Below are 26,951 nucleotides of genomic sequence, written 5' to 3'. Positions count from 1 at the left end.
AATGAAATGTCAATGTATAGATAACTGAAATGTATAAAATGTATCATATGGACATTATTAGATACTTGGACAATGAGGGGAAGGTCTTCCGCCAAATACTGGATCTGATTTGCCTGACTGACAGGAAAGCAGATTGAATAGTGGCAGCACTAAAGAACATTATTCACACAAAGGGCATCCCCACACACTTAATCTTTGGCCTTGGAACCAATGGTGCTGCTTTAATGACAGGTGTCATACCTTGTTTTTTGTACATAATTAAACTGTTTTGAATATTTTGTTTCTTGTTTAATTAATAAACAAATGTATTCAATAGAAAGACAAAATGGAGTTGCAAAACAGCTGTCAGAGGAATTGCCATGGCTCCTAAGTGCCCACTGTGCTGCACATAGGCTAGCTCTAGCCTGTAAGGATGCATCTGAAGAGGTGCCTTACATGGCTACATTCAGAGACCTCTTGGAACAGCTGCACTTGTACTTCAGAAACAGTGCAACTGCTCTGCTTCTCTGAAAGCCGCTGCAGAGGTTCTCGATGTGTGTGACCTGAAAGTGAAGGTAAATAAGTTATGTGTCAAATAAATTGACATATGCAGAGACGGCTGGTATAAATGGGCTAGCAGGGCTAAGCACTGCCTATCTTTTACTTTTTTTTTTTTTTTAAAAGATATTTTTTTGGGCATTTTGCTTTTAATGGACAGGACAGGTAAGTGTGAAGGGGGGATGACATGCAGCAAAGGGCCACAGGCTGGATTCGAACCCGGGACCTGCTTTATCCACTAAGCCACCAACACCCCATGCCTATCTTTTCCAAAAAAAGATGAGAAAATTATTAAAGAAAATATTAAAATATTAGTTATTGAACCATAGAACTGATTGTTTTTGGTGGAACCTATAGCAGCAACAGCACTATAATAGTCACAAAAATGCAGGATTTATCTAAATGGGCTGATTTTTTACAGCCCATACTCCTAGAATCAGCTTCCAATCATTGTTGTCACATTGTGAGTGACAGGTGTCTTGACCAGCCCCCTTGATTTACTGTCCAGTTGGGCTAAATTAATTCAGCCCAGTCCACTGACTTTTGGCCAATGACAGTGCGTGGAAGTACAGTGAGGGCCTGCCTGCTGTTACTGTAGTGGGAGAGTGAGTGTTGAGTTTTGCGAATTGCGTTAGCATCATGCTGAACGAGATGGATTATTTTAAATGCTGTCTATCGAGTGGGACCTCATCCAGAAATCATCTTACTTAAATGACTTGGTGATTAACCTGTTTGCATCCCAGAAAGGCCGTCGATGTTAGCTTCTCATAAAATAAGGTAGGCCCAAGCCCTAACCTCTTATTAAAGGAGCATTACTCCTTTCCTTTCTTTACCTTTCCTGTCTGTGTGTACAGCGGAAAATAGTCAGTCTGTGTGTGTGTGTGTGTGTGTGTGTGTGTGTGTGCGTGAGCGAGCCAGTCAGCGAGAGAGAGAGAGAGAGAGAGAGAGAGAGAGAGAGAGAGAGAGTTTGGCATCAAAACGTTTTTGTAGTTAGCCTAATTCTCTAGTTTTGTTGTAGTGCATTGTTGCTGCTGTAACCTGGTACAGTATCTTGGTGTGATGTTACTGTTACTGCAGCTGAACTATTGATCAGTATAGGCCATAGGCCTAATGCATTAGCCCTCCCACCCAATTTCACCACGAGCCGCAACTGGACATATGTGAATACTTAATAACATTTATATTCATTTTTTGAAACCAGCTGTTTTTCCTGTCACTGACTAGCAAGTAAAGCAAGTAAGGGACACATGATGGCTCTCCAAACATGAAGCAGTAAAACACCTACTAAGAAACATAACTGCTGTACTGGGTGCCTTGGCAGAGGAAGTAGAGACCCGCATATGTCCTACTGCTTAGGGACTGTATTCATTCCTTGCCACCTATCGCTTCATTGCTGCATGTTCCTGATAATCAAAGAGCAGGTAACTTAAATAACTCAGTTCAGATGCTATGTTTTACCTTCAAATTTATTTTGCACAAACATAGGGTACCATAATTAATATTTCCACATGAGTCAATGTGCTTATTGTCCCAGGTCCCTGTCACCATGGCCTTAATAAAGGGCATAAAAGATTCTGGTGGTAATCAACCTGGCTCACATTTGAGTAAGCTGACCCAAAATTTGGATAAATAATTGTCCCAGGTCCCTGTCACCATGGCCTTAATAAAGGGCATAAAAGATTCTGGTGGTAATCAACCTGGCTCACATTTGAGTAAGCTGACCCAAAATTTGGATAAATAATTGTCCCAGGTCCCTGTCACCATGGCCTTAATAAACGGCATAAAAGATTCTGGTGGTCATCAACCTGGCTCACATTTGAGTAAGCTGACCCAAAATTTGGATGACTCTTCAGGACTGGGGGCATTCTGCATCTCTGTTGAACAGGAGAGAGGAAGAAGAGGGGATGATGCAGAAGATAGACAGCAGTACTGGCAAAGATTTCAATCACAGGTATGATTATGTGGCTTTTGGCTAACTTTATAGATGTAACATCAATTTAGTTGTTGCACAGTTTTATTTATACTAATAGTTTACTGACATTTTTCATGTGTTTGATCAGGCAATGGATCCATATTTGGATGGCCTCATTGCCCATGTCGAGAGACGTTTCTGTGAGGTTGGAGTCGTGGCTGCATTTGGGATACTCGGTCCACAAGCAGCTACACTACCTGACGACACTGCACATACAAAACTGAGGATACTGCTGGAGAAGTTTTGTTCACAGTCCTTGAAGAATGAGCCAAGGAGCAAGTGGTCTCTGGTCCACTCATGGTAACTTAAAAAATATGACATTTTCACATGATTTATCATGAACACTATACTGTGTTACTGACACTATTTCGAACCTTTTCAGAACAAGACGCAGCTGGCCATACTGTCTGAACTGTCCTCAAAATATGAGGAGTTTGGTGTCCTGTACCCAACTATGAGCCTGCTGGCTTCCATTGCCCTGACGGTCCTGGTCAGCAGTGTAAACTGTGAGAGGGATTTGATGGACTTGACCATGAACAGGGTAATAAATACTTTTCACAATGGGATTTGCTGCTTTAAGCTATCACAATTTTAAGCTATCAGCTATCACTTTTAAAGCCTAACAGTTAATGTATTTGCAGGTCAAGACAAACATCAGCAATAGGCTGCAAGGAGACCATCTTGCAGCCTGCATGCAGATCTTGATAAATAGGCCAGAAAGATACACTGCAGTGACAAAAGCTGCACACTTTGTGGATGATGATTATCATAATAAAATAATCATCTGATGTTTAGTTCAATGTACAGTTCAAATAACTGTTCAGCTGTTAAATTGACTGCTGTCAATAAAAGAAACACATGAACAATATTATAATCAATTAGTTTTTCAGTCCACTAAATACATTTTACATACATTGCTGCAAGAAAATGGCTAAGTTGAGATGAACAGACTGAAAACTTTTTCTTAGTAGATAAAACACAACTTTTTCTTTGGGGACCTAGTTAAAAAAGGTTACAAATCGCAATATATTTTATCGCAATACTCAGCATATCATAACATATTTCGCAATAATATTGTATTGTGACTTAAGTATCATGATAATATCAAATCATGGATCTTCTGATGATTCCCACCCCTATGAGCATGTTGTTGTTTAGCGCCTGTATGTTGATGACACACTTTTACAATTTTCTTGTAAAATAAATAAACAAATAAATAAATTAATCTGACTTTATAATTTTCTGACATCCATCAATTGTCCGCTCCAGTATAGCCACTAGTACCCGATGTGGTGTTTCCTAAATCCTCCTTAATAAAATGTGAGGTCATATGTGATTAGTATGAAGTTACTTAATTTATTCTCCAGCAGTCACACAAGCATCCAAAGCATGTACTTTCACCTTCAACTAGAATTTTGATTTTATCCTTTGACATTGTGACATTTTAATTACAGCTGCACCCCAAAACTCAAATAATCTTTGCTGTTAAGAAGTTGCGCAACTTCAGTTGCCTCGAGGTGAGCATTAACTATGTGTAAGCTGCATATGTAGAACAGACAGTGCAGTGCTGTAACTGCAGGACCTGACAGTACACAGGCTTCCACTAAAGACAAGCCTTATGTTTCATTTGTTGAACCCCCTCAGAGACAAAGCAAGGTGTGACAGCAGCCAACCACTGTGTACATTTCTACATCCTGTCTACTTAGGCCATACCACATTCATTTTCATAGGGACAGATTTAAAAACTGTGTCTTAATATCAGCAAGCCTTAATGTTAGCTGTAGCATCACATATTTGGGTGCACCATGATGCTGCTGCCTTTATAAGCAGATACGGGATAACATGTTATTGAGGAGATCTCAATTGTTATACATTTTAAACTCATAGTACACACATTTCACACAGGGGAATGATACTGTGCTGCCAAAGCAAATGAAAGATTGTGTATATAAGGACTCTGTGTTCAATAAAGCTACACTGGAAGCCCTGGAGGAATATTATAAATAGCCTATGTTATTGAAATTGTTCTATTAACAAGAACTGACACAGTACACGCGGAAAGCCACTGCAATCTACAATCAAAATGGTCTCACCAGTACTGCTCATGGTGTCAGTCAGATGTCTTCTCCAGTCAGATGATGCACAGTAAATAAGCCACTATCCACATTGACAGGACATGGATGTTGCCAGCAGCCGCAGAGCGCACGAGCCTCAGTGCAAGGCAGCAGTATGGATGAAGGGAATTGTTTCCACAGAGGCCGGTTGTCCCTGACTGCTGAGGCCGCACACCCCCCCAAAAACAACCGCACCGAGAAGACAATGTCCTGCATACACTGCAGGGTTGCGCTGTGTCACTGTACGGCAGGCAGTGCAGGTTGGGTGTGGGCGCACGGTGGATAAACCCGACAACTGTCAAGCTACGTAAAAGAGTGGATGGAGTTTCCGGTATTACATAGCAAAATAAAAGTCTGCCTTATGGTCTGTGCTCGGGATTACAGAAGTTTGAAATTCCACCAGTTCGGTCTGCTGCTGGTTTGGAAATTATAAAATATAACACAAGTCAAATTAAGCTTACTAAAATGTATTTTTAGTACTTTTTAGTCAGTAAAAATACATTTTTAATTCCCATCTTTGGTCATATTAAATCAAATAATATGTGAAATTAAATATCGAAATTAAATAAAATAATAATAAATTACATAGGGCACAACTTCATGCCAAAAGACCCCAAAACCCTCAACCACTACTCCTAAATCAATCAGCATGTGCTGGGCAGGGGGCATAAATATAGACAGTGCAGGCAGTGTGGTTGCGCTGGGGCCCTTGGGATGAGTGAATGGGTGATTCAGATTGCCACCTCAGAAATACACCTGTATAATTAATTAATTTAAAAAATGGTGCCATTGCTATGAGCTTTATTCTCTCAAAAATGCAAACCCTCTTTTCTCTGTTTTCTTTCTTTTCTGTTGTAAACTAGTCAGTAGCCAATCTATAACGAATTATATGCTTATTCTACATAAACGATAAAAACTATGAATAAACAATTTAAAAAATCTGTTCAATTCAGTGAATAATTTCTTATTTTCTTTGATATTTTGTCATATATAGGACAAGGACAAGAGAGAAACCAACAAGAGGAAAAAGTAGCAAAGCTCCCTAAATTAGATTTAAAGATTAGATTCAAACCTGAGCTCATCAATGCAAGTACGTGATTAAAAAATACAGGTTCTTCAGCTATGAAATTACTTCAAGGGGCTTGACATACCATATTAATCAATCTTGCAGTGAATCTCAGTGAAAAGTTAAGCCCAGTTCAGACCAAAGATTAGCAACCAGATGAGTTGAAACAGGCAACATAAGCACATACAGCAAGCAGCAGCAGTGCAGCACCAGTACACTGTGAGGACGTTAACAGAGGGCTCAGCAGGGACAGAGCACCTGCTGCAGCAAGAGAACATGCTGTCTGCAGTCATTTTGACTTGACCAGCGGACTTGACCACAAGGCGTTTGGCTGTTGAAACAGGTGACATGCTTCATGTTCTAAAACCAGCCACCGGTGATTTGACCTGCTGAGTTGTAGGACACCATCAGCTGGCTTGAGTCGAGCTCAGACTGGCCAGTTTGCACCGCTGCAAGTTTTCTCTGCAAGGTTCTGAAATTGTTTCATCTCATCGCAAATCTTTGGTCTGAACTGAAGAATTGTTTTTTAATCATATACATATATATTAATCTTCTTTTCTTTTTCTTTTCTTTTTTTTGTGTGATTTTAACACTGTCCAGTATTGATAAAGAGGGACAGTGTGTTACTGGCAAATGGGATAGCCATTCATGGAGGAACTGAGTTCCCTTATTATGTGACCCTCATAAATTTAGCTAGCTAAATATTTCAACAAAGATTTATGGAACATCTTACCAGTGATTAACATTTTTATACATTACTTCAAAAACAAACAAAGCCTGCCAAAAGAAAAGAAAAACAAGGAAGATGGATGATAAAGTGAGTCTGCTGTATTGCACCCCTCCTTAATGACAAGAAAAGGGATATTTATTGTTGTTGTACATTATTATTGTGTATTCATTAGGCCTACACTTAAATAATTGTGTTTCAAGTGTCTCAGTTGCCACTCAGTTGCCACTAGGCATTACTGTCAAAGTGGGACACTTTGGTAACGTGGTTGTGGGTCACTCTGTGTTTATGAAGAAGAGTCATCCATCCTGTTTTTAATCTTCCTGTCTTTTTTCTTAGATATAATATAGTAGAGATATTATTTACAATAGTATCATATGACAGGCTAAGACATTTGGATCATAATTAAAAATGACACAGAAGAATAGTATCAGAAAATGTCCCACTTAACCTGTATTCATCCTACGTTCTGATGGCGACTTGGCAACTCCATCTGCTGAGGAAGATCTTGTGACAGGAACAAAAGTTCCAGAAGAGTCAAGCTTGAGGTGACATTTATTTGTCAAATTAATTTTAACTATATCTTAACAGAAGCTGTTCTGCAAAATGGGCCCAAAACAGTAGTTAATGATGTAAAACTTGACTTTAATGATATTTTATTTTGGTAGTGTAAACTGTCATACAAATGAGGAATTAATCAGATTACCCAAACTCACTGACATGCAGTGAAACTGGGGATTTGAGGGCCCTGGTCCAGCTTTGCCAGCCTTAATCACATGATTTATTTTCCCACATAAAAGTCTAGCATTATGTACAATGTACACATAGCATATATATGATAATATAGGCCTTGTTTATACAGTATAAACAAGAAAAAGCCAGCAACACTCAGTGTCCTTCGTTACCGACTTTTAATACCTCACTGGTACAGGCGATCAAACACACAGACCAGTTTCGACAAGTGTCTTACTCAGTGTGTGAAAAGACAGAAAAGCAGGGTTGTTTATACAGAAAACATTGTAGAAGAAGAAGAAGGTAAGCTGAAATTATTTTTCACTCTGTTCTCGTACACACACGGGCCCGAAATACACACATATATATGCACAAACAGGATCTATACATGCATTAAATGGAGCGATGTCAGCATAAGGGGGCTGCCTTGAACTGCCAAACAAACACCATAAAAGTAAAGTAAAATATCCTAATTCAAATAAAGTGCAAAAACAATAAAGTTACATACATTTTTTACAAGGTTTTATGAAGCACTGATTTTTTAACAGAATTTTTCCAGAATTATTACCATCAAAAACCTTCATTAATGTAAAAAAAAAAAAAAAAAAATCAAATGACTGTCAGGCTGCCAAACAAAAACCATATAGAATTAAAGGATAATATCCTGATTCAAATAAAGTGCAAACAATAAATTGACAGATATTTTTCTTAAAGATTTTGCAGAGTATGTCCATGCTTTGATCAGCAGAGCTGCAAAATAGTGATACAATACAATACAATCGCAGCTTTATAAAAAGCAATGCGAATCCACTACATGCATTCTCTTAGTCTAACCAAAGTTTTAATTCATGGTGATTGCAAATTTGAGACAAAATCATTAGGCCTATTAGTCTTATACTAACCAAAGTTTAATTCATGGTGATTACAAATTTGAGACAAAATCATTATTGGGGGAAAAAAAACAAGAAAAAAAATCCTACACAGAGAGCGATACCTTCAACGAGGTAAAGATGTTTTAATGAAATTTTGTACTGTACACTCAGTAGGTCTGTATCCATGCTACCTGTTCCACTCCCCGATTAATCACAGCCTTTATGCTTTTACTTTGAAGGAATAAATCCATCACTTCCTGTCTTATATTGGGTGACAGCAGGCATCTTGTTTGTGCTTTGCTCCAGCTTCCAGCATTCTGCTCCTCAGCGCAGCATCCTCGGGCTGACAGCGCCACTGCGCTGCCGGCGCGGCAGACATGGGAAGTGTAGTATTTTAGAAAGAACACGCCCATTGGAACGACCAGCGTACCGCTGATTTTAGACTACAAGCCTGTTCGGTGTAAACAAACTGCATTGTCAAAGGGACTGGCATTGACTGAAATGCATTTTCATTTTTATTAAATAGGATGGATCACTCTGGGTGTAATGGTTACATAGGGCCTACAGTGAGTTAATTTGTTAGAATTATTTGAATCTCAAACCACACATGGTGTTGAACATCTTATTGCTCATTTTGTTCTAGTGTCCTCTTTGTGTGTTGTTAATAGGCCTACAGTTAACTGGGTCAGTGATTTGTTAAAAGCCTTTGGGAGCATCTGAGGTGGAGGAACTGGAGGAAGATCACAGAGCTGAATGAGACAGACCAAGGGATCATATTTTAAATAAAAAAATAATGATACAGGCCTAAAAACCCGACACAACAGAACTAGATCACCAGGATATTAGGCTATTTCCTTTCATTTAAGCAGGTAATGAGTTGAATTTTTAATACAGTGATATTTGGTTTGAAATCTGACATCACTGCGCTCAAGAATAAGATGGCATTCCGGCAGAGTTTGTTTTTAGAGTTTCTTTTTATTTATTTTTTTTTATTGAAATGTATCAACAAACATACAGACTTGTATGGACTGAAGGCTGCTGGAAACTGTCGGGAAACTGTCCGACTTGACCACAGCTTGTTGTCTCCGCCTCCTGCTGCAGCCGCCTGCTCTCGTCCACTTTCCAGGCGAGGCGTAGTCAAAGAGCATGGATGCCAAGAGGCGAAGATCAATAGAACGCCCCATAGCAACAGACTCGCCCATGGTTTTGTCCTACCGCCGCCATTTTGGACTGTCAGCAGACCGCAGCAGACCCGCTTGCATAGCCTACATAAACAGACAAACTGAAGTAGGCCTATATCGCTATTAATTATGCTTACAGTGCTACTCACCTCGTGATAGCTTGGTCACAGCTGCTTTTTCACGTTTTTGTAAAGCAAAATATAGACAAAAAAAAAAACGAAGAAAAACGGTCTAAATGGCATCTCTACATCCACTTATGAGAAGATTAACTTAATTACTCCTTCAAAATCACCCCATAAGCCAATCTACCAAAAAATTAAAAAAAAAAAAAAAAAAAAAATCAATATTTTAACTAGAAACACATTAACGGCGACGTCACAGTCAGGAATAAAGATTTATTTACAGTTTGTACAGTTAAGGGGACAGTAATAATAATAATATATAGGCTATTTTAATATGATATATTTTAATGCTAAAGCAGTAATCAGTTCTGATATAAATGGTCCAAGAGGCCATATATATATATATATATATATATATATATATATATATATATATATATATATGTGTGTGTGTGTGTGTATATATGTATGTATGTATATATTTATATTTATATATTATATATGTATATACATATAGCCTACATATTAAATTGATATTAAAACACTTTAAAACTTACACCTCAGGAGTTCTTACCTGTCGGGATCCTACGGTGGAAGGCCAGGTGCGGGGTGTTCCACTGATAGTTGGTGTTGCATTTAATTGTACTACACTGTTTTCTTTTACTTTTTTCTCCTCTCTCCTTGACATCTTGCATGTTGTCTGGGCGCAACAGTCCAAGCTCAACAGTCCAAAATGACGGCAGTGCTTCCGCAGCGCCCCTAGTGGCTGTTCAACGGAGCTTCGCCTCTTGGTATCCATGCTCTTTGGCGCAGCTCATCTCGAACGAGCCTGTTCCCCCCTGGCGTCTGTGTTTGTTTGATTTGTGTTTTTCAATAAAGAAAAAAAAACAAAAAAAAACGAGCCTGTTCCTGTTATGCGAGAACATGGTGTGACGTCGAATATGCGCGACTAGAAACGGCATGCATGGCTTCCACTTTGGGCTGAGCTCTCGTGTGAGAAATTTGTGTGTAAAGTTCATTAAGTGTTTAACCTTACCAACATGGATGTGACCGCGCCTAACGACGAGAGTTTTTCAATTGAGGTTATCCTCTCAGAGGGCGGAAAAACTGCGCCATGTTGTCCGCATGGTATGTCTAAATGCACTGGACAACCACAGCAGGCTCATCAGCCAAAAGCCTAACAGTACTCCGGTAGAAAATTTGATATATTTAAGCTGCTTTGCTTTGTTATATGTCAACATACTTTTAACACTATGCCATTGTATGAGTGAGTCTTTAAATGAATTCGGCATATGGATGTAACACAAAAAGTTCGTATCGGGATAAATTATCACCTAAAATGGTGTTACACTCAGGATGTAACGTTAACGTTAGTGTTATTATGATAAAAATAGACCATGTAAACAACATAGGTAGCCTACCTAAGAGTTTGCTAAATTGTAGATAAACACATCCCTCTTCTTCAACGTAAAATGTCTACAAATATTGTGAATGTTTGTGTAACATTAATTTTAGAGTGTTGAATTAAAAAAATGTCATTTTTCCCATGGACTTTCGCGCACCTTTGAAAAAGTACCGAGGCTGACAGCTAACGAAATAACTATCTTGTCACTTGTGTTTTGTCAGGTCCTACCTTGCTCTTTGAAAAAGTTAGAAAAGGGGGCGAGAAAGGCAGAAAGTTTTATGCCTGCTCCGCCTGCAGAGACAGAAAAGACTGCAACTTTTTCCAGTGGGAGGATGAAAAGGTAGGCTCACTGGATTTCTGACTTCTAACAACATGTCTGATACCCGATTGATCCAGTGAACCCTCTGTCATTTTAATTCACTTGCTGTGAAGGTGTCAGAGGCCAGGCTTTTGGCCAGAGAAGCAGAGAACCAGTCAAAGAGGCCTCCGTTTACCCAGCAGGAGTACTGTAACCAGTAAGAAATCAACAGACAACATATAATGTATTATCTTTAACTGATAAACAAGGTCACGCAGATTATTGACATTGTTTGCTATTATTGTCTCTATTCACACCATTAGAAGCTTGATTTCCTTGAGGCTGACTTTTGACAGGATTTGAGTGGTTGTAATATCAAATTAACTTTACCAAATTCAGAAGCTACTCACAAAAAGTGTTCATATTAATTGACATGTTCAGAAAAGTGTGTAATTTGTCCCTCAGGTTCAGAAAGTTTGCCTCCCTCCCAGTGGAGGAGAAGAAGTTCTGTCAGGATTGTCAGATTTTGCTCTTGCCAGGAGAGCATGAGGCCCATGTCTCTCACAGATCCATGGCCGTTTCAGCAGCTCAGCTGAGGAGGCCCAGTGTGCTGTTGCGTCCTTTGGACAACAAGAAGAGCAATGCCCAGTACCTGTTCACTGACCGCAGTGCCCACTTCCTGCTGGACACCCTGGTTGCTCTGGGATACAGGAAGGTGCTGTGTGTGGGCACGCCCAGGTGAGGGAGATAAGTGTGACATTTGCACATACCAGACCATTTGCATAAATTATGGTGGGTCGTCCTGTCTTAATGGACCAGTTCACCTAAATTACAAAAAACATCTCTCTTACCCCCAGTACTGTGTGGTAGGGATGCACGATAATATTAGCACGTCAAGAACCAGGAGAGCAGTGCAGCTGTAGAACATAACAGAACTTGATGCATCAAAAAGTAAAGTGGGGTTAAAACAAAAGAGGTTAATGGTTATAGAATAGAAAGAACTTTATTCATTCCTGGAGGGAAATTCAACTGTCCAGCAGCTTATAAAAAACAACAACCACACTTCCCCTCCTCAACAACAACACAGTGGTATTAAAATAGACATAAAATAAAACAAGTTAAAATAAGTGCATAAATAGAAATTAAAAATCAAATTAAAATATATAAATTGAATATTATATCCTACTTTATTAGAAGGACCATGTGTCCATCATTATTTATGACACGTTAGTTCCAGTTTCAGTAATGATGAAGCACTTTTTCAATTTCGATTTCAAAATCTTTATTTCGAACATGCAGATGGTATAAAAAAACACCAACATAGGACAGCACAAGGAAGTGCTAAGAAACAAATAAAAGACAATACTGAATATTGTATTTGACAAGTCTTAACAAGGTGACATCACCAAAACTGCCTAATCAATGAGTTAGCAATAAATCTTGAATGTACCTGTACTTGTATAGCGCCTTTCAAGTCTTCCTACCACCCAAAGCGCTTTTCACTATAGAGTCACACTACCATACAAGGTACCACCTGCTACCCAATTCAGATATTCACACACACTCACAAACCAATGCCAAGGTGAGCCACTGGGAGCTATTTGAGGTTCACTATCTCGCCCAAAGATGCTTCGAATGGAGGAGTTGGGGATCAAACTGCTGATCTTCCAATTAGTAAACGACCTGCTCTGCCCCCCAAGCCACAGTTGTATATGATTTCATGTTTGTCATCTCTTGGTGCGTTTGTAAAAACTGGATGGAACATGAAAGGGAGCGGAACTAAAAGGCAAAATGTAACATTTCACATGGTCTGGACCAAATGACCTGAACTACAGGTGTGACCATGAAAATATGATATAAGACCTTTTAAAGAGGTTCTTAACCTAAAGACTTAAATTCATGTGGGGATCAGAGGATTCTCTAGTGTATGGCCATGGTCAAAATGTATATTTTGAGGTGCTTCAGCATAGCAGCAATAACATTCTAGAGAAAATACACAGAAGTTTCAGCAACTGCCAAAAGTCACAAAATGCTCAAATGAGTGAGATTATGAAAACTGTTAGAAATCAGTATTTATTTCTCTTTTTTTTTTAATAATGATTGTTTGTGCCAGACTTCAGGAGCTGATCAAGCTGCGAAACCTGGAACAGAATCATGAGCCAATGAAGAGTCTGCTGCTGGACATTGACTTCAGGTCAGTTTATCCCATTTGTTATCATGTATGCTGATGTATTATACTGTACAGCTGCTCTGATGTAATGCTATACATGGATGAAAAAGACTGTTCACATCATCATTAGCACACATTCAGATAGAGTCCACATCACTGTCTCTGGAATAAGACTGCAGTATTATGGAGTGTGGAGGTGACAGAGCTCCACATGATTTGGCCACAGCTGGTTCTCTGGTGGTCTCAGGAACCGTATGGCAGGGTACAGGGGCTCAGTGAACTGGTGATGAGCCCTGTCAAACACTGGCATCACAGCTGCTGAAAACCTCTGCAGGACAACCATGGTGTCTGCATCATAAAACATCAGCTGGCCCTTGTCATAATTTACCCAGACCCCGACCTTTTCCAGAGGCGTTTGCCCAACACCCTGGCATGGTACATGCCGGTCGTTGTGCCAAGCAGAAAGCTGGTTGTTGCGAAGCTCCACGCACCAGGAGTTCCTGTTCCGGCCCAGTTTGGTGCCCTTGTCCCTGCCTTTCCTCTCCAGGCTGGCGTAGGCGGCGCCCACTGCCCAGGCAGAGCAGCAGCGGACATCAACTTCCCAGTAACTCTGACCGTTAGTGACCGGAGATGAGCCCAGAGCACAGCACACTTTATCAAACTGGAGAGGATGCTCTGGAGCTGAACGAGCGCAGTCTGAAAAGTACATGCACCGCCCCTCTGAGGTCACTGTGACCAGGCTGTGGCAAGTCTCCCTGTCAATCACCATGGGTGATGAATCTGAAATTAAACATAGTCCCTAGATTAGTTAATGACATTCTGACCTTTAGCCATGCATCAGTGATAGTGCAAAGAAGTTAGCAGCAGGTCTTGTTAACAATGTCTGTTTTTTTTGTTTGTTTGTTTTTTGTTGTTTTGGACAGAATTTTGTGGTGACCTGTCATTGTGGTCAGTGTTGCAAATTAGTGACAAAGTTTCATGGCAGAGTGGGATTTACAGGTTTTGCATTCTTGTGTATGATGAAGTACCTTGTAATTTCACGCATTTATACACAGACATTTGCGTTCCTATCTATGATACTGAAAAAAAATACAACTGGATGTTGAATCCCCCCTTCATTTTAGTTATTTTCAAAGGGGAGACTTTTTACACATACTTCCATTAACAAAATGGTTTCACGTTTCAATATTAGTAATCAAGCGTTTGTTCAATCAACAATAACCCTTCTGTTTTCATTCCTTTAAGGGTCATTCTGACTGATAACAGTATAAATTCTGTAATACCGTGACACCATGAAGCTACAATATTTTATGAGACAGTCATACTGTAAAAAATCTCATACTGTTGCAACCCTAGTAGCAACAGCACACATATCACATAGATCAGTAGGGCTGACCCAAAAAATTCTAAGCTTTGTTCGATGGCACGGGATTCAATTGTGAAAAAAAAAATTTGAAGCTTTGGCGCTTTTTTTCCTGTTTTTTTGGGGGGGGGGGGAGGCCTTAAACGCAACACTAGCCCCGTCAACGAGCCACGAGCGCACTCAGAGCTGCTCTGAGTCTGGTGTCAGAGACACTTCTGATGCTCTGAGTTGCGCATCTGTTTGATTGTGCTGCAGTGTGTGCCGAGGGTTTAATTTAAGGTGCTCACAGACTCGGGTGCACTATAAGCGGAACGGACTCCGCAAGGAATGTCCGCAGTCATTCGGGCTTCCATAGTTGAGCGCACCTCCGCGTTGTAGTTTCCTGTGAAAATGTCCGTAAAACACTACATTACCCCCAATTCTTGCACGTTTCTGTCATGGCGATGTATATAAATATATGCCAAGCAGTCTTTTGAGTGACACTGGTGAGCGGAGTGGAGTCTGCGCAGTCGTAAAATCTGAGCTTTGTGCGCACAGGGCTTGGGGATGTCCGCTTTTAGTCCGCACGGACCTCCGCGGAGTCCGCCCCCCCTGTCGTCGAATGCTTCGAATTATATTTGTTCTGAGCTCCGAAGCTCCGAATGTCTAAATATGGAGTCGAAGGTCAGCCCTATAGATCAGTGGGTCTCAAAAAAGCTTAGTCAATAATGAACACATTGTTAGTAGTGATTGTTGAAGGCAGTAATAGTTTAACATATCCTCATACAACGGTTTTAATGATATGATGGTTTTGGCGCCCTGTAAATGATGTTACGTACTTAATGTAAAGTTGAGCACTTAATGTAGAGTTACAGAGGTTGGCTTTAGGCAAGTAAAGTTTCTGTGGTTAGGTTTAGGAAAAGAAACATGGTGAAGACGTACCTTAAAATGACACAAAGTTCGCACCATTCACATACTGTCAAAATGTATTTCACATCGACACATTCTCACCCCAACCTTGTCAAATATTGACATTTGGTCATGGACTTTCCACATTGACATGATGTACAAGGTACCCTGGGTGCATTGATTGGTGACATCCTGGGACATCGTGTCAACTTCAGCCTGTTACATGCATTGTCTGTTTTCAATATACACTCCTGTTTTCACAGGAAATGTACAATTTGCATACAGTCTCTTTCAAAATAAATGCATTAAGTTGGTACAACACTGCAAATTGATGTTTTTGTCATTCAACAACAAACGCACATGGTTATGTTTAGCCAACACACGCATGTGGTTGGGTTTATGAAAAAAAACTTTTAATCATACATGAAGTGAACACCTGATTCTTGGGTGAAAGTCAGTGGTTGTTGGACCCATCCCTCACCCCTCCCACTCACCCTACTCACTTCTGCCCCCTTAACTTAAGTCGTCCTGCCGTGTTTCCCCTGAGCATGAAAAGACAGCTTTGTTTGTCTGTGTCTGATGAAGTCACTGACCAAGCACTGGTATTCGATGACTTTGGAGTGAGACCGGGTTATTCACATCAGCTCTGTCTTTCTAATTGGTACCACACTGTATTGTGGTCTTACAGGCTTGTGGTCTTACAATGATGTATTCTGTCCCTAAAATAAGTCCGCAACTATTTTAATGTGATGAACATATGTCTACTGGAGCTATTTGTAGGCACAGTGAGGAGGAAACAGGACATGTTGTCCTTTGTGTTTGTCCAACTGCATCATGGGAATGTGTGCAGCAACCTTTAGAGCGAACTCTGCACTTAACCCATGGATCAAATTACTGCTATGTGGGGAGAAGAAGAGAGACAGAGATCAATGAGCTACAATGAATTATTCATCAATTCACTTTCTCCAGTCTGCGTGTGTGTTCTTGTACTGTGATTGATCATTCTTGGAGACTGGATTGTTGCCTGTTGCATCTTTCCTAGGGCTAGACAATATGAACATATTATATTGTTAACGAGATAAGAGACTATATATCATTTAAATTTTAGATATTGTTGTGTTGTGATATGGCTTAAATGGTGTTTCTCCCTCATTGTAAAGGCTGCATTAGAGCAAAGTGATGTAAATGTGTCAACTTATCAGACTTTTCTATTTGTTTTAACACTTTCCTTAACCCACTTAACGTTATATCCACATTATTGATAATTATTGATCAAAAATCTCATTGTTTAAATATTTTCTGAAAAAACAACAACAAAACAAACAAACAAAACAATTAGTAGTCATCCCCATAACTTTGTCGCTTAGAGAGGGTATTTCGTCTGAAAAATTATGTTAGATTTAGTCTCCAAGTCCTAGCATTGATAAAGTGCTTTTGAGGAGGTTCAAAAATATCAAGGTATACAGTAGGGCTTTCAACGAATATTCTAAATTCGAATTTAAATGCGAATTTGAAAAAAAAATGGACCTTCGAATGTGAAAATTGATATTCGATTGTGGAGAAAAAAAACCCCACCACCGCAGCTGTCCTCTTTGCGAGTGGGCGTTGGCATCAGACGTGCATTTCTCCAGCCTGGTCGACAAGCGGTTCTGCTCCCAGCTGTTGTCTCCGTCACCCAGCTTGACACATTCGCTCGCGGCTTGCGCATAAAATAGACCAGACGCCGAAACGATCGCTGCAGGGCGCGAGCCGGTCACGGTCCGGTGCTTCGAGGCTATTCGCAGCACTTCCGCGGGCGGTGTGGTCACGGGTCAGAGAGGGGGGGCAAGCGAGAGGTCCGCGGTCGTTTATAACGTAATGTTATAGATAATTGTTTTATGTGTTTTAATGTGTAGGTATGTAAATGTTTTCAAAGACGTTTATGTTGAAATAAAAATACCTACAGGTAGTTATGTTTCCTTGTATTAATACATATATAGGTATGTTTCCTTGTATTAGTTTGCCCTCTTGTGGACATAATGCGGAAAAAAAAATATTCGAATGGTTCGAACCTATGAGTTATGTTAAGAAGGAATATTCGAATGTCATTTTTGAGCAATTTTGACAGCCCTAGTATACAGTGCTCAGCATAAATGAGTACACCCCAACAGATTTTTCAGAAAACCTTTAGTTTTCTTTCAGAATCAATATTTTCAATGGGATGCTATACTACAAAATACTCCCACAAATGTGGGCGATTGATTGCAAACAAGATTTGTTAATTTGCACACACAAAAAAGTAATTTTCCTAACAAATTCATTCAAGACCATGTTGCAAAAATGAGTACACCCCAATGAAAGTCATAGGAGCAAAGAAAGTTTAGACTACAAAATTCTGATTAACAAGAACTCAACCACAGGTGAGACTTAATTATTCATTAAACAGGTGTCCAGCAGACAGTTAAAGGGGAAGTTCCTTTTTTTACAACCTGGACCTTATGTCTGGCATTAAATACGGTTGTTTACTCACCCAGATAAGTTTGGTGTCATTTGGAGTCCTTCGGAAGATATTTAGATCCGCAAGAGCCGCGTACATTCATAAAGTGGGAATGATCGGGGCACCGACAATGAGGCTCTAAATAACACATTATCTGCCGCGAAACTCGTTCATTTTACCAATATGTTTTTATGAATCGCTAGAGTTGCTTGTCATCATCATCCGGGTCATTTATACTGACCTACTAACGTCTGATCGGGATGATGTCATTCAGGTGCGCCACTGCACACCCGCAGCACGGCTCTGTTTACAGCTGGAATTTGCTACTGTTAGTTTTTTGAAACATGACTGAATATTTGTCAGATTTTGAGGTTGTGGACAACGACTTTGAATATGATGGACGTCCTTACCGTTTTGAGCCAGAGTATATGGATGAGGAGCTCTTTGAAAGGAGGATGCGGAGGCAGAGAGAGGAACAGCTGGCCAGAGAACAACAAACCGCTGCACATCTGAGAATAGATGCTAACTGGTGGTGTTCTTGTGGACAACGTTCCACTATGCCAACAGAGGAGGAATGCCTTTGTTGCTCCGAGTGGGATTTGAGGCCAGGAGATAGACATCTGGATGTCTCCAGAAATGACTGTCTCACAACTACAGAGAATTTCACTTCTATGATCAACCGTGTTGTGTAGAGGCTTTTTTTCGTGCCCCGAAAGTAAACTGGAAGACCCAGCCAAAGCCTGCAGGACCGAGCAGGCAACTTTCGATTGAGTAAGTAGCCTACACACATACATGAATTGTTTATTTTCCTTGAATTTGTTTGCTTGGTAAGTAAATAACTATGAGAATTTACATTCTTTAGTTTCTTCTCATTGCTTGTGTAGAACAGCCCATACACTGCACAAAAAGCAGAGGCACTTCTTACGCAAAACGTGAATTTATTATTACATAGTGCTCAGTGACAAAAAATGAGAAAGGTGAACGTTTCGGTGGTAAAGAGGATTGTCTTCACGAATTTCCTGGTCAGAGGTTAGTAGGTCAGTATAAATGACCCGGATGATGATGACAAGCAACTCTAGCGATTCATAAAAACATAATGGTGAAATGAACGAGTTTCGCGGCAGATAATTATTATTATTTAGAGCTTCATTGTCGGTGCCCCGATCATTCCCACTATATGGATGTACACGGCTCTCGCGGATCTAAATATCTTCCGAAGGACTCCAAATGACACCAAACTTATCTGGGTGAGTAAACAATCATATTTAATGCCAGAAATAAGGTCCAGGTTGTAAAAAATGGAACTTCCCCTTTAACTATAAAAGGGAGTAACTTAACAAAGAAAACCCCTTCCCATTTCATGCTGTCAGTAATGGCACCACATGGAAGAGAAATGTCACAAGACCTCAGAAGATAATTTTTTACACAAGAAAGATGAAGGCTACAAGAACATCAGCAAAGCTTTACTTATCAGTCAGAATACTGTAACAAAAGTGATACAGAAATTTAACAAAGATGGAACTGTAACCTTCTCACAGAGACGTCCAGGCCGTCCACGGAAGTTAACACCTAAACAGGAGTGTCTTCTGATGAGAAGGTTTGAAGAAAACTGCCATGCAAGTTCATTGCAGTTAGCTAAAGAAGTAGAACGCCAAACTGGGGTGACTGTTTACTGTGACACAATACAGCGTACACTGCAGAGGAATGGCACGCATGGGTGTCGTCCACGAAGGAAGCCTCTCCTAAAGCCCATGCACAAAAAAGCCTGCCTAGAATTTGCTGGGGGTGCCCTATTCATTCAGTGTTTACCCAACACACTCAATACATGGACATGCAATGACAAATTGTCATTAACTTATTACGTTATAAAAAACGATGAAAATATGGACTTACCTATATTTAAAATGACCTGTTGAAGTGAAAAAACGAGTACTGACGGGAACAGACGAGTGGAGTCAATGTTTAACCGGTGCGGAGGGCGCAGGAGAAATGCGCTGCCTGTGTGGACAGTCAAGCGCCTGTGAGTACACTCGCAGGACTTCTGCGGCACTAAAGCGCTCGGTGTGTCCTTAGCATTAATTATAACAGCCAACTTATTGAAAAATGTCGGGTTTAAATCAGGCTCAGGCCGTTAATTACAGTTAATTGGACGGGCCGGGCCAGTCCCGGACATAATGTGCTTGGGCCGGGTTGGGCTGAATTTTTTGGGCCCGATCTAAGCTCTACTGTGGAGTGATGGAACTGATGGCTTCCAAACTATATGGTGTCACAAAGGTGAGGAGTACAAAGAAAAATGCATGGTGCCTACTAGGGGTGCAACGGTACAGGTAGCCCAGGTACGGTCCGTACCTCGGTTTTTGGGCCACGGTTTCGTGTTTTGTGCGTAAAGAAAAAAAAAAATTTTCCCAAAAATTATCTCTTTATTTTGCTTGACTTTGCACTTGACATGTTGCTGTGTTGTGCTACAGCCTATTCAAGTGCTGGATGTACTAGATGTAGTAGTTTTTGTTGTGGGGTGTATTCATTTTTGCATCAACTAATTTGAGTAAAACTGAAGATTTTGTAATCTAAGTTACATTATTAACCTTACTTTAATGTTATGAGTTAAGTTCAAAAGTTCAAAAGGTTTTTATTGTCAATTGCTATATGTGCAGGACATACAGGGAATCAAAATGCTGTTTCCCTCTCACCTAGTATAATGACTTTCTAAAAGAAAGCTAAATTGGAATAATGATAATACAGTAAAAACAATATGTACAAGTAAAAATAAAGATAAAACCAAGCAGTATAACTAAAAGACAAGACACTAGAAGATACTCTAAACCTATGTACAATCAAAGTAATCTCACTCACCAGACCTTTCTCAAGAAGAGAAAGGCCTGGCTGGGCCGACTCTCACTTTAAGATTGGAGAAAAAAAACGCCCCGGCTGCTTGTATTTCTTTCAACCAATCACAATCGTTCTGGGCGGTGCCACAGCAACGGTGCGCTTGCAAAAATATTGCCGGGGGGAACAGGTTTTGGTGTAACACGCCCACAAAAATATTGCCTACAGGACGCGAACTATGGCAGAAAAATGGCTACATCCCCGCAAGATCAAACACAGTAAAAGTTAGTAAAGGATGTGTTGAAAACTGCAACCGGAGGTGGTAGGGCGGGACTTCAGCGGGTGGCTCGTTCCGCCCAATGAGAGGCTGATCTATGCAGCAAACTTCTGCCCACTCAGACTACAATCAAGGTGATTAGGTGCATGTTAGAGAAGCCTGTGGGATGTACATGATGTATATGTTAGGTTTGTGCTGGTTTGAAAATTTTATAAACAATTTGATTCAAAGCCAAATATCAAACCGAATCAATATATCTAATTATGTACCTAATTTTACCACTAGGGGTCGCATTTGAGCTTTTTCTCCCGATTAAAGCCCATTACAGCGGTAATGCGCCTCCAGTCTACTAGGTGGCAGTAATGCTGTGTTAACCGCCAATAAACACAAGGTTAAATAAGAAGAAGAAGCAGAAGGACAAGAAGTCAACAGGGCAACCAACTGAATGACACAGTCGTGTTTTTATTTATCAAAACAAAACAACCATTCAACTTCACTTGTCTTCTTCAGAACACCGAATACTTACAACTTGAAAGACCGTTTTACAAAGAGCAAAAAAATATCAAAATGTCATCCCTGTAAACATGGGCGTCTGTACATAAAATACTAAAGGTATAAATAAAAATAGACGTTGGTCTAACGCAAAACCTATAATAAGGCCTCAGGAAATAAAATAAATAATGCTGCAGAAGGCATGTATAAAAAACAGACTTTGTTCAGTGTAGTGCAACTTCAGAAACTTGGTGCAAAAATATTAACATTTTGTATATCAAATATTAAATAACATAATAAAATACAAAAACAAAGGCATACAGTTAGCCTACTCAAACAGTGCAAACAATATGGAAATGTAGGCTTAATTAACTGTAAACATCAAATATCAATCGAAATAAAAAATGTAGGCCTATCTGAGAAGTGCTTTGGTTTACAGCTTTCAACCCACAAGTTGTTTAAATTGAAATAAAAAGACACATGGCCAGGTGGCCTAAATAAACAAATAGGTATAGAAAAATAATACTCACTGAACAGCGTGCAAACATTTGCAAATATACATGGCATTTTAATCTTGCATGAGATTAGGCATCTTCTTCTGTATGAGAGACAGTGTGGGTCAGGGACATACAAATTCCTGGCTAAGAACACCAGCATGTCCACTTTTCTTGGTTTTAGAAGAGTCCTTTGAGGAGTAACAACATGGCCTGCTGCACTAAATACTCTCTCTGATGGAGTGCTTGTAGCGCAAATACACAAATACTTGCGCGATACGTTGCTGAGCAAGGGAAAGCGAGTCTCATGAATTCTCCACCACTCCAATGGATCACGTTTCCTCATGTTTGTAGTTTTCCACCTCCGCTGCAACTCTCTCCTCTGTGGTTTTCACAGGGCCTTGCGCCTTGACTCCGAGGAGCTTTCCCAAACTCAGCTTCTTCTTTTTTTTTTGAGAAGTTGTGGAGCGGCTACTTCACCCCCTCCCCCTCATCCCCCGCACCCTCTCCCGCAGCTTGGTGAAGCGCCGCCAGAAAAACTGCCTGTCGCTCCACTTCGCTGATACTGATATCCACCCCTGCAGGAAAGTTTGACGCACGGTAACGTGGATCCATGAATGTGGCAATTTGTAACAAATCTCGGATGGAGTCGTTATCATATTTCTCCTCAAGTTGCGTCCCGATGGTAGTTTTTTGATTCTTGGTGAGGTTTGTGTCATCCTTGTTCTCAACCAAAATCTCCTTGATGTGATTCAGCACTGGGAGAACAGATGATGAGGTGACATAATTTTCTGCTTAAAGAATGTCAGTAAATTCACTGACTGGCTTGAGGGCTCTGTTGATCAACTCCAATACATCAAAATTTTGCCAACTTAGCTTGGCACGGACGTGCCGGTCATTACTTTGAACACGCCTGATTGCTGGTGCCTGCTCCAGGATTCGCTGAATCATTTTTTGTTTGGAGCCCCAGCGAGTTGCACACTCCTGTTGGATGATAAAATAATAAAAAAAAATTAGTAATAAGCCCATATTAGGTCGGATTGGTATTAACATAATTGTTTGTTTAAAGAAAATTATGCACACATCAGCCAGCCTTGTTGTATAGCCTATTCACACTGTTATGTATGATGCACACTTTATATGCACACTGTATGATGCTTACTTTATATTTATTTCACACTTTTTATTTATTTTATGTTTATATTTCTCTGTAGGTCTACTGCTGTTTATTGATGCTTATGAACCTAGTAGTTAACATTACCGTGATTAGAGACTACTGAGGTAGCTGGAGCTCTTGCTGTACCATTTTTAAGTCTCTTTTTCTCTGCCAACTGTGTGAAAATTGTCCGAGGACGCTGTGGCAGACCCCCATAGCTCTTTCCATTCGTTGTTTTTCATCCTTGAGTGCGTTGGTCACGGCTAGGTTGAGGTTATTGCCGAAACAATTTAGCCACGGCCAGTCCAATTTCCTTATCGCGGCTACGATGTTGGCACTGTTGTCAGTAGTTACTGCTGACATTTTGCTTGGATCCAGTTGACATTCATGCATGGCCTCTTGTAGTGCGTCAGCAATATTATCTGCTGTGTGGTCCTTGGGGAAGAAGCTCGGAGACATTTTGATAACATTTTCCATTCTTTTTTTGTAGGGATACACCGAATATTGGGTAACTGAATATATTCGGCAGAATATTGCAAAAAAACACACATTCGGTATTCGGTGGAATAAGTGAAAAGCAAGGCCGAATAATAGCGGCGTGTTTTGATAACGCAATCAAACAAAATGGGTGACATGTCCGGTGAGTATGCTGGCCATGCAAGAACTGGGATGTTTTCAGCTTCCAGGAATTGTGTACAGATCCTTGCAACATGGGGCCGTGCATTATCATGCTGCAACATGAGGTGATGGTCGTGGATGAATGGCACAACAATGGGCCTCAGGATCTCGTCACAGTATCTCTGTGCATTCAAAATGCCATCAATAAAATGCACCTGTGTTCGTTGTCCATAACATACGCCTGTCCATACCATAACCCCACCGCCACCATGGGCCACTCGATCCACAACGTTGACATCAGCAAACCGCTCACCCACACGACGCCACACACGCTGTCTGCCATCTGCCCTGAACAGTGAAAACCAGGATTCATCCGTGAAGAGAACACCTCTCCAACGTGCCAGACGCCATCGAATGTGAGCATTTGCCCACTCGAGTCGGTTACAACGACGAACTGCAGTCAGGTCGAGACCCCGATGAGGACGACGAGCATGCAGATGAGCTTCCCTGAGACGGTTTCTGACAGTTTGTGCATAAATTCTTTGGTTATGCAAACCGATTGTTGCAGCAGCTGTCCGAGTGGCTGGTCTCAGATGATCTTTGAGGTGAACATGCTGGTTGTGGAGGTCCTGGACTGGTGTGGTTACACGTGGTCTGCGGTTGTGAGGCCGGTTGGATGTACTGCCAAATTGTCTGAAACGCCTTTGGAGACGGCTTATGGTAGAGAAATGAACATTCAATTCACGGGCAACAGCTCTGGTGGACATTCCTGCAGTCAGCATGCCAATTGCACGCTCCCTCAAAACTTGCGACATCTGTGGCATTGTGCTGTGTGATAAAACTGAACATTTTAGAGTGGCCTTTTATTGTGGCCAGCCTAAGGCACACCTGTGCAATAATCATGCTGTCTAATCAGCATCTTGATATGCCACACCTGTGAGGTGGGATGGATTATCTCGCCAAAGGAGAAGTGCTCACTAACACAGATTTAGACAGATTTGTGAACATCATTTGAGGGAAATGGTCTTTTGTGTGTATAGAAAATGTTTTAGATCTTTGAGTTCAGCTCATGAAAAATGGGAGCAAAAACAAAAGTGTTGCGTTTATATTTTTGTTCAGTATATATCACATGCTGAAATATTTGCTATTGAGCTGCAGGGAGTTCCCCCTGTATACATGCATGTATAATTCAACTCAAGTGAGAATGCACACACACACACACACACATACACACACACACACACACACACAGGGCCATAGATTTAAGTGGATCTAGGGCAGAAGAAGGACGTAGCTGTTGTGACATCACCCACTGGTTTGTGGACTCCCATTTTAAAGCCTTGAGTTTAGCATTTTGGCTGTCGCCATCTTGTTTTTTGGAGCTAGAATTGACCATATTTGGGCGAGAGGATGGAGCTGTGGAAGAGGGGTGGCTCTTACTGACAAGCTGAGGACACTATCGGCAGACAGCCTGTCACTCAAAGCATCCCTGCTCTTAATTATGTGTAACTTTAAGCTTCAGTAAAATGGAAACTGGTGAGTTACATAAAAATTTAGCCCCTGTACAGTTGTCATGAATGTTGAAATTAGCTATAGTAACCAAAACCACTGTTTGTACTAGACTGTAAACATGTTTATTTCTGCGACTACTTTCTCAAGGATCTTTGAAAGAAAGGAAAGATTAGAAATTGGTCTATAGTTGGCTAACACCTCTGGATCCAGGGTGGGCTTTTTTAGGAGAGGTTTAATTACAGCCTTAACCTTAAAAGACTGTAGTACATAGCCTGTTAATAAGGATATATTGATCATATCTAATATATGAGTGTTAACTAAAGTTAAGACTTCCTTAAGGGGCGGCAGTAGCTCAGTCCATAGGGACTTGGGTTGGGAACCGGAGGGTCACCTGCTCAAGTCCCCTTCCAGACCAAAATATGGAGCATGGACTGGTAGCAGGAGAGGTGCCAGTTCACCTCCTGGGCACTGCCGAGGTGCCCCTGAGTAAGGCACCGAACCCCCCAACCACTCAGAGCGCCTGTCATGGGCAGCCCACTCTGTTCGCTCTCTAGTTCGCATGCCTTTACTGGTTTTAAGAGGGGCGAAAGACTCAAGTGTTTCTAGCATTGCACTATTTATGTAATCAGTGAGGCAGTTGAGAGACACGTTCATGGAGGACGCTGATTCAAGCTTATCAGGCAGACAGTCAGCTAAAAGGGACTTAACATGGTCATTTATATGGTGAAAGGAGCGGGGGTTAGGCTCAGAGCGTACACTCAGCACACAGGACGCAATATTAAAAAAGATACAGGAGTGGTCAGAGACAGGGATGTGCAATATGGATGAAATGCCAGCAGTGATGCCTTTCGTAAAAACAAGATACAATGTATTACCACGATTGCGGGTGGCATTTTTGACATGTTGGATAAAATCGAAACTAGAGAGAAAATCCAGAAATTCAGTTGCTTTGGAATCAGAACTGTCATTAATATGGAAGTTACGCACAGGCCTGTTGTGAGTTATGACTGGGATGAGGGAGGGGTTTTTAACATGGGGGTCTATGGGATTGACTCGATTGACTGCAGATTTTGGTAACTGCGTGCTAGCTTTGTTGGTCAGCCCCAGAGGTTGCTGCAGGTTTTGATGTAAGTTATTCATAGACAGAGATAATTATGTTAATGAGGACACACTGTGTACACTCCTCTTTACAAATTGAGAGTGTGTTTATACGTTACAGCAAAATATAAACTAATCAAAGTTGCTGGCATGAAGATATGATAAGATTTGAAATAATGGTTAAAACCCCTCCTTACATACAGAGAGAAAAAGGTTTCAAACAGTTAGAGAAGGGACTTCCGGTTTGGCAAGCTAGAAAATGGTAGCATAGGAGAACGTGCCCTGTCATTCCAGTTAAAAACAGCCCTTAAGACACAAATTTGTAAAGACTTTTGCAAGTATAAGAAATAAGAGAGAGGGCTTCAAGATGCCAAGAGGAAAAAACAGAAATTGATGCAGTGCGAGTTACACGAGAAAGACGGAGTCGAGCAGCGCCATACAGGATAACGACATGCCAACAGACGAAGGGGAACAAGCTAGCAATGTGAGCCTGGACCTTACCAGGAGAATTCAGGAAAGATAATTGTGTGCAGCTGAAGGTAATCAAAGAGGAAA

The 26,951-nt window shown here is 40.7% G+C and overlaps 2 protein-coding genes and 1 long non-coding RNA gene across 4 annotated transcripts in view; 1 reads left to right on the top strand and 2 right to left on the bottom strand.

Moving 5' to 3' along the window:
* Positions 1-1,989: 1,989 nt before the first annotated feature.
* LOC144459950 (uncharacterized) lies at positions 1,990-4,908 on the bottom strand. The gene is made up of 2 exons (XR_013488667.1): positions 4,603-4,908; positions 1,990-2,411 (listed from the first exon to the last, which is right to left on the bottom strand). It is a non-coding gene; the product is annotated as an uncharacterized LOC144459950 (long non-coding RNA).
* Positions 4,909-10,234: 5,326 nt separating this feature from the next.
* The window catches only part of zcchc4 (zinc finger, CCHC domain containing 4), a 58,645-nt gene continuing 41,928 nt past the window's right edge, over positions 10,235-26,951 (top strand). Inside the window, exons 1-5 of one of the 2 annotated variants that reach the window (XM_033609750.2) lie at positions 10,235-10,451; positions 10,950-11,068; positions 11,161-11,243; positions 11,492-11,764; positions 13,140-13,220. In XM_033609750.2, coding sequence (XP_033465641.2) covers positions 10,364-10,451; positions 10,950-11,068; positions 11,161-11,243; positions 11,492-11,764; positions 13,140-13,220 — 644 coding nt within the window. In that variant the 5' untranslated portion in view covers positions 10,235-10,363. The remainder of the gene's footprint in view (positions 10,452-10,949; positions 11,069-11,160; positions 11,244-11,491; positions 11,765-13,139; positions 13,221-26,951) is intronic. The other variant, XM_033609749.2, reaches the window with a different exon arrangement.
* The window catches only part of LOC117250321 (E3 ubiquitin-protein ligase TRIM62), a 34,407-nt gene continuing 19,747 nt past the window's right edge, over positions 12,292-26,951 (bottom strand). Inside the window, exon 7 of the mRNA XM_078163773.1 lies at positions 12,292-13,976. Coding sequence (XP_078019899.1) covers positions 13,378-13,976 — 599 coding nt within the window. The 3' untranslated portion in view covers positions 12,292-13,377. The remainder of the gene's footprint in view (positions 13,977-26,951) is intronic.

The sequence above is a fragment of the Epinephelus lanceolatus genome, chromosome 22 (genome assembly GCF_041903045.1).
Source record: "Epinephelus lanceolatus isolate andai-2023 chromosome 22, ASM4190304v1, whole genome shotgun sequence".
NCBI lineage: Eukaryota > Metazoa > Chordata > Actinopteri > Perciformes > Serranidae > Epinephelus > Epinephelus lanceolatus.
This window is presented reverse-complemented; position numbering and strand designations above follow the sequence as displayed.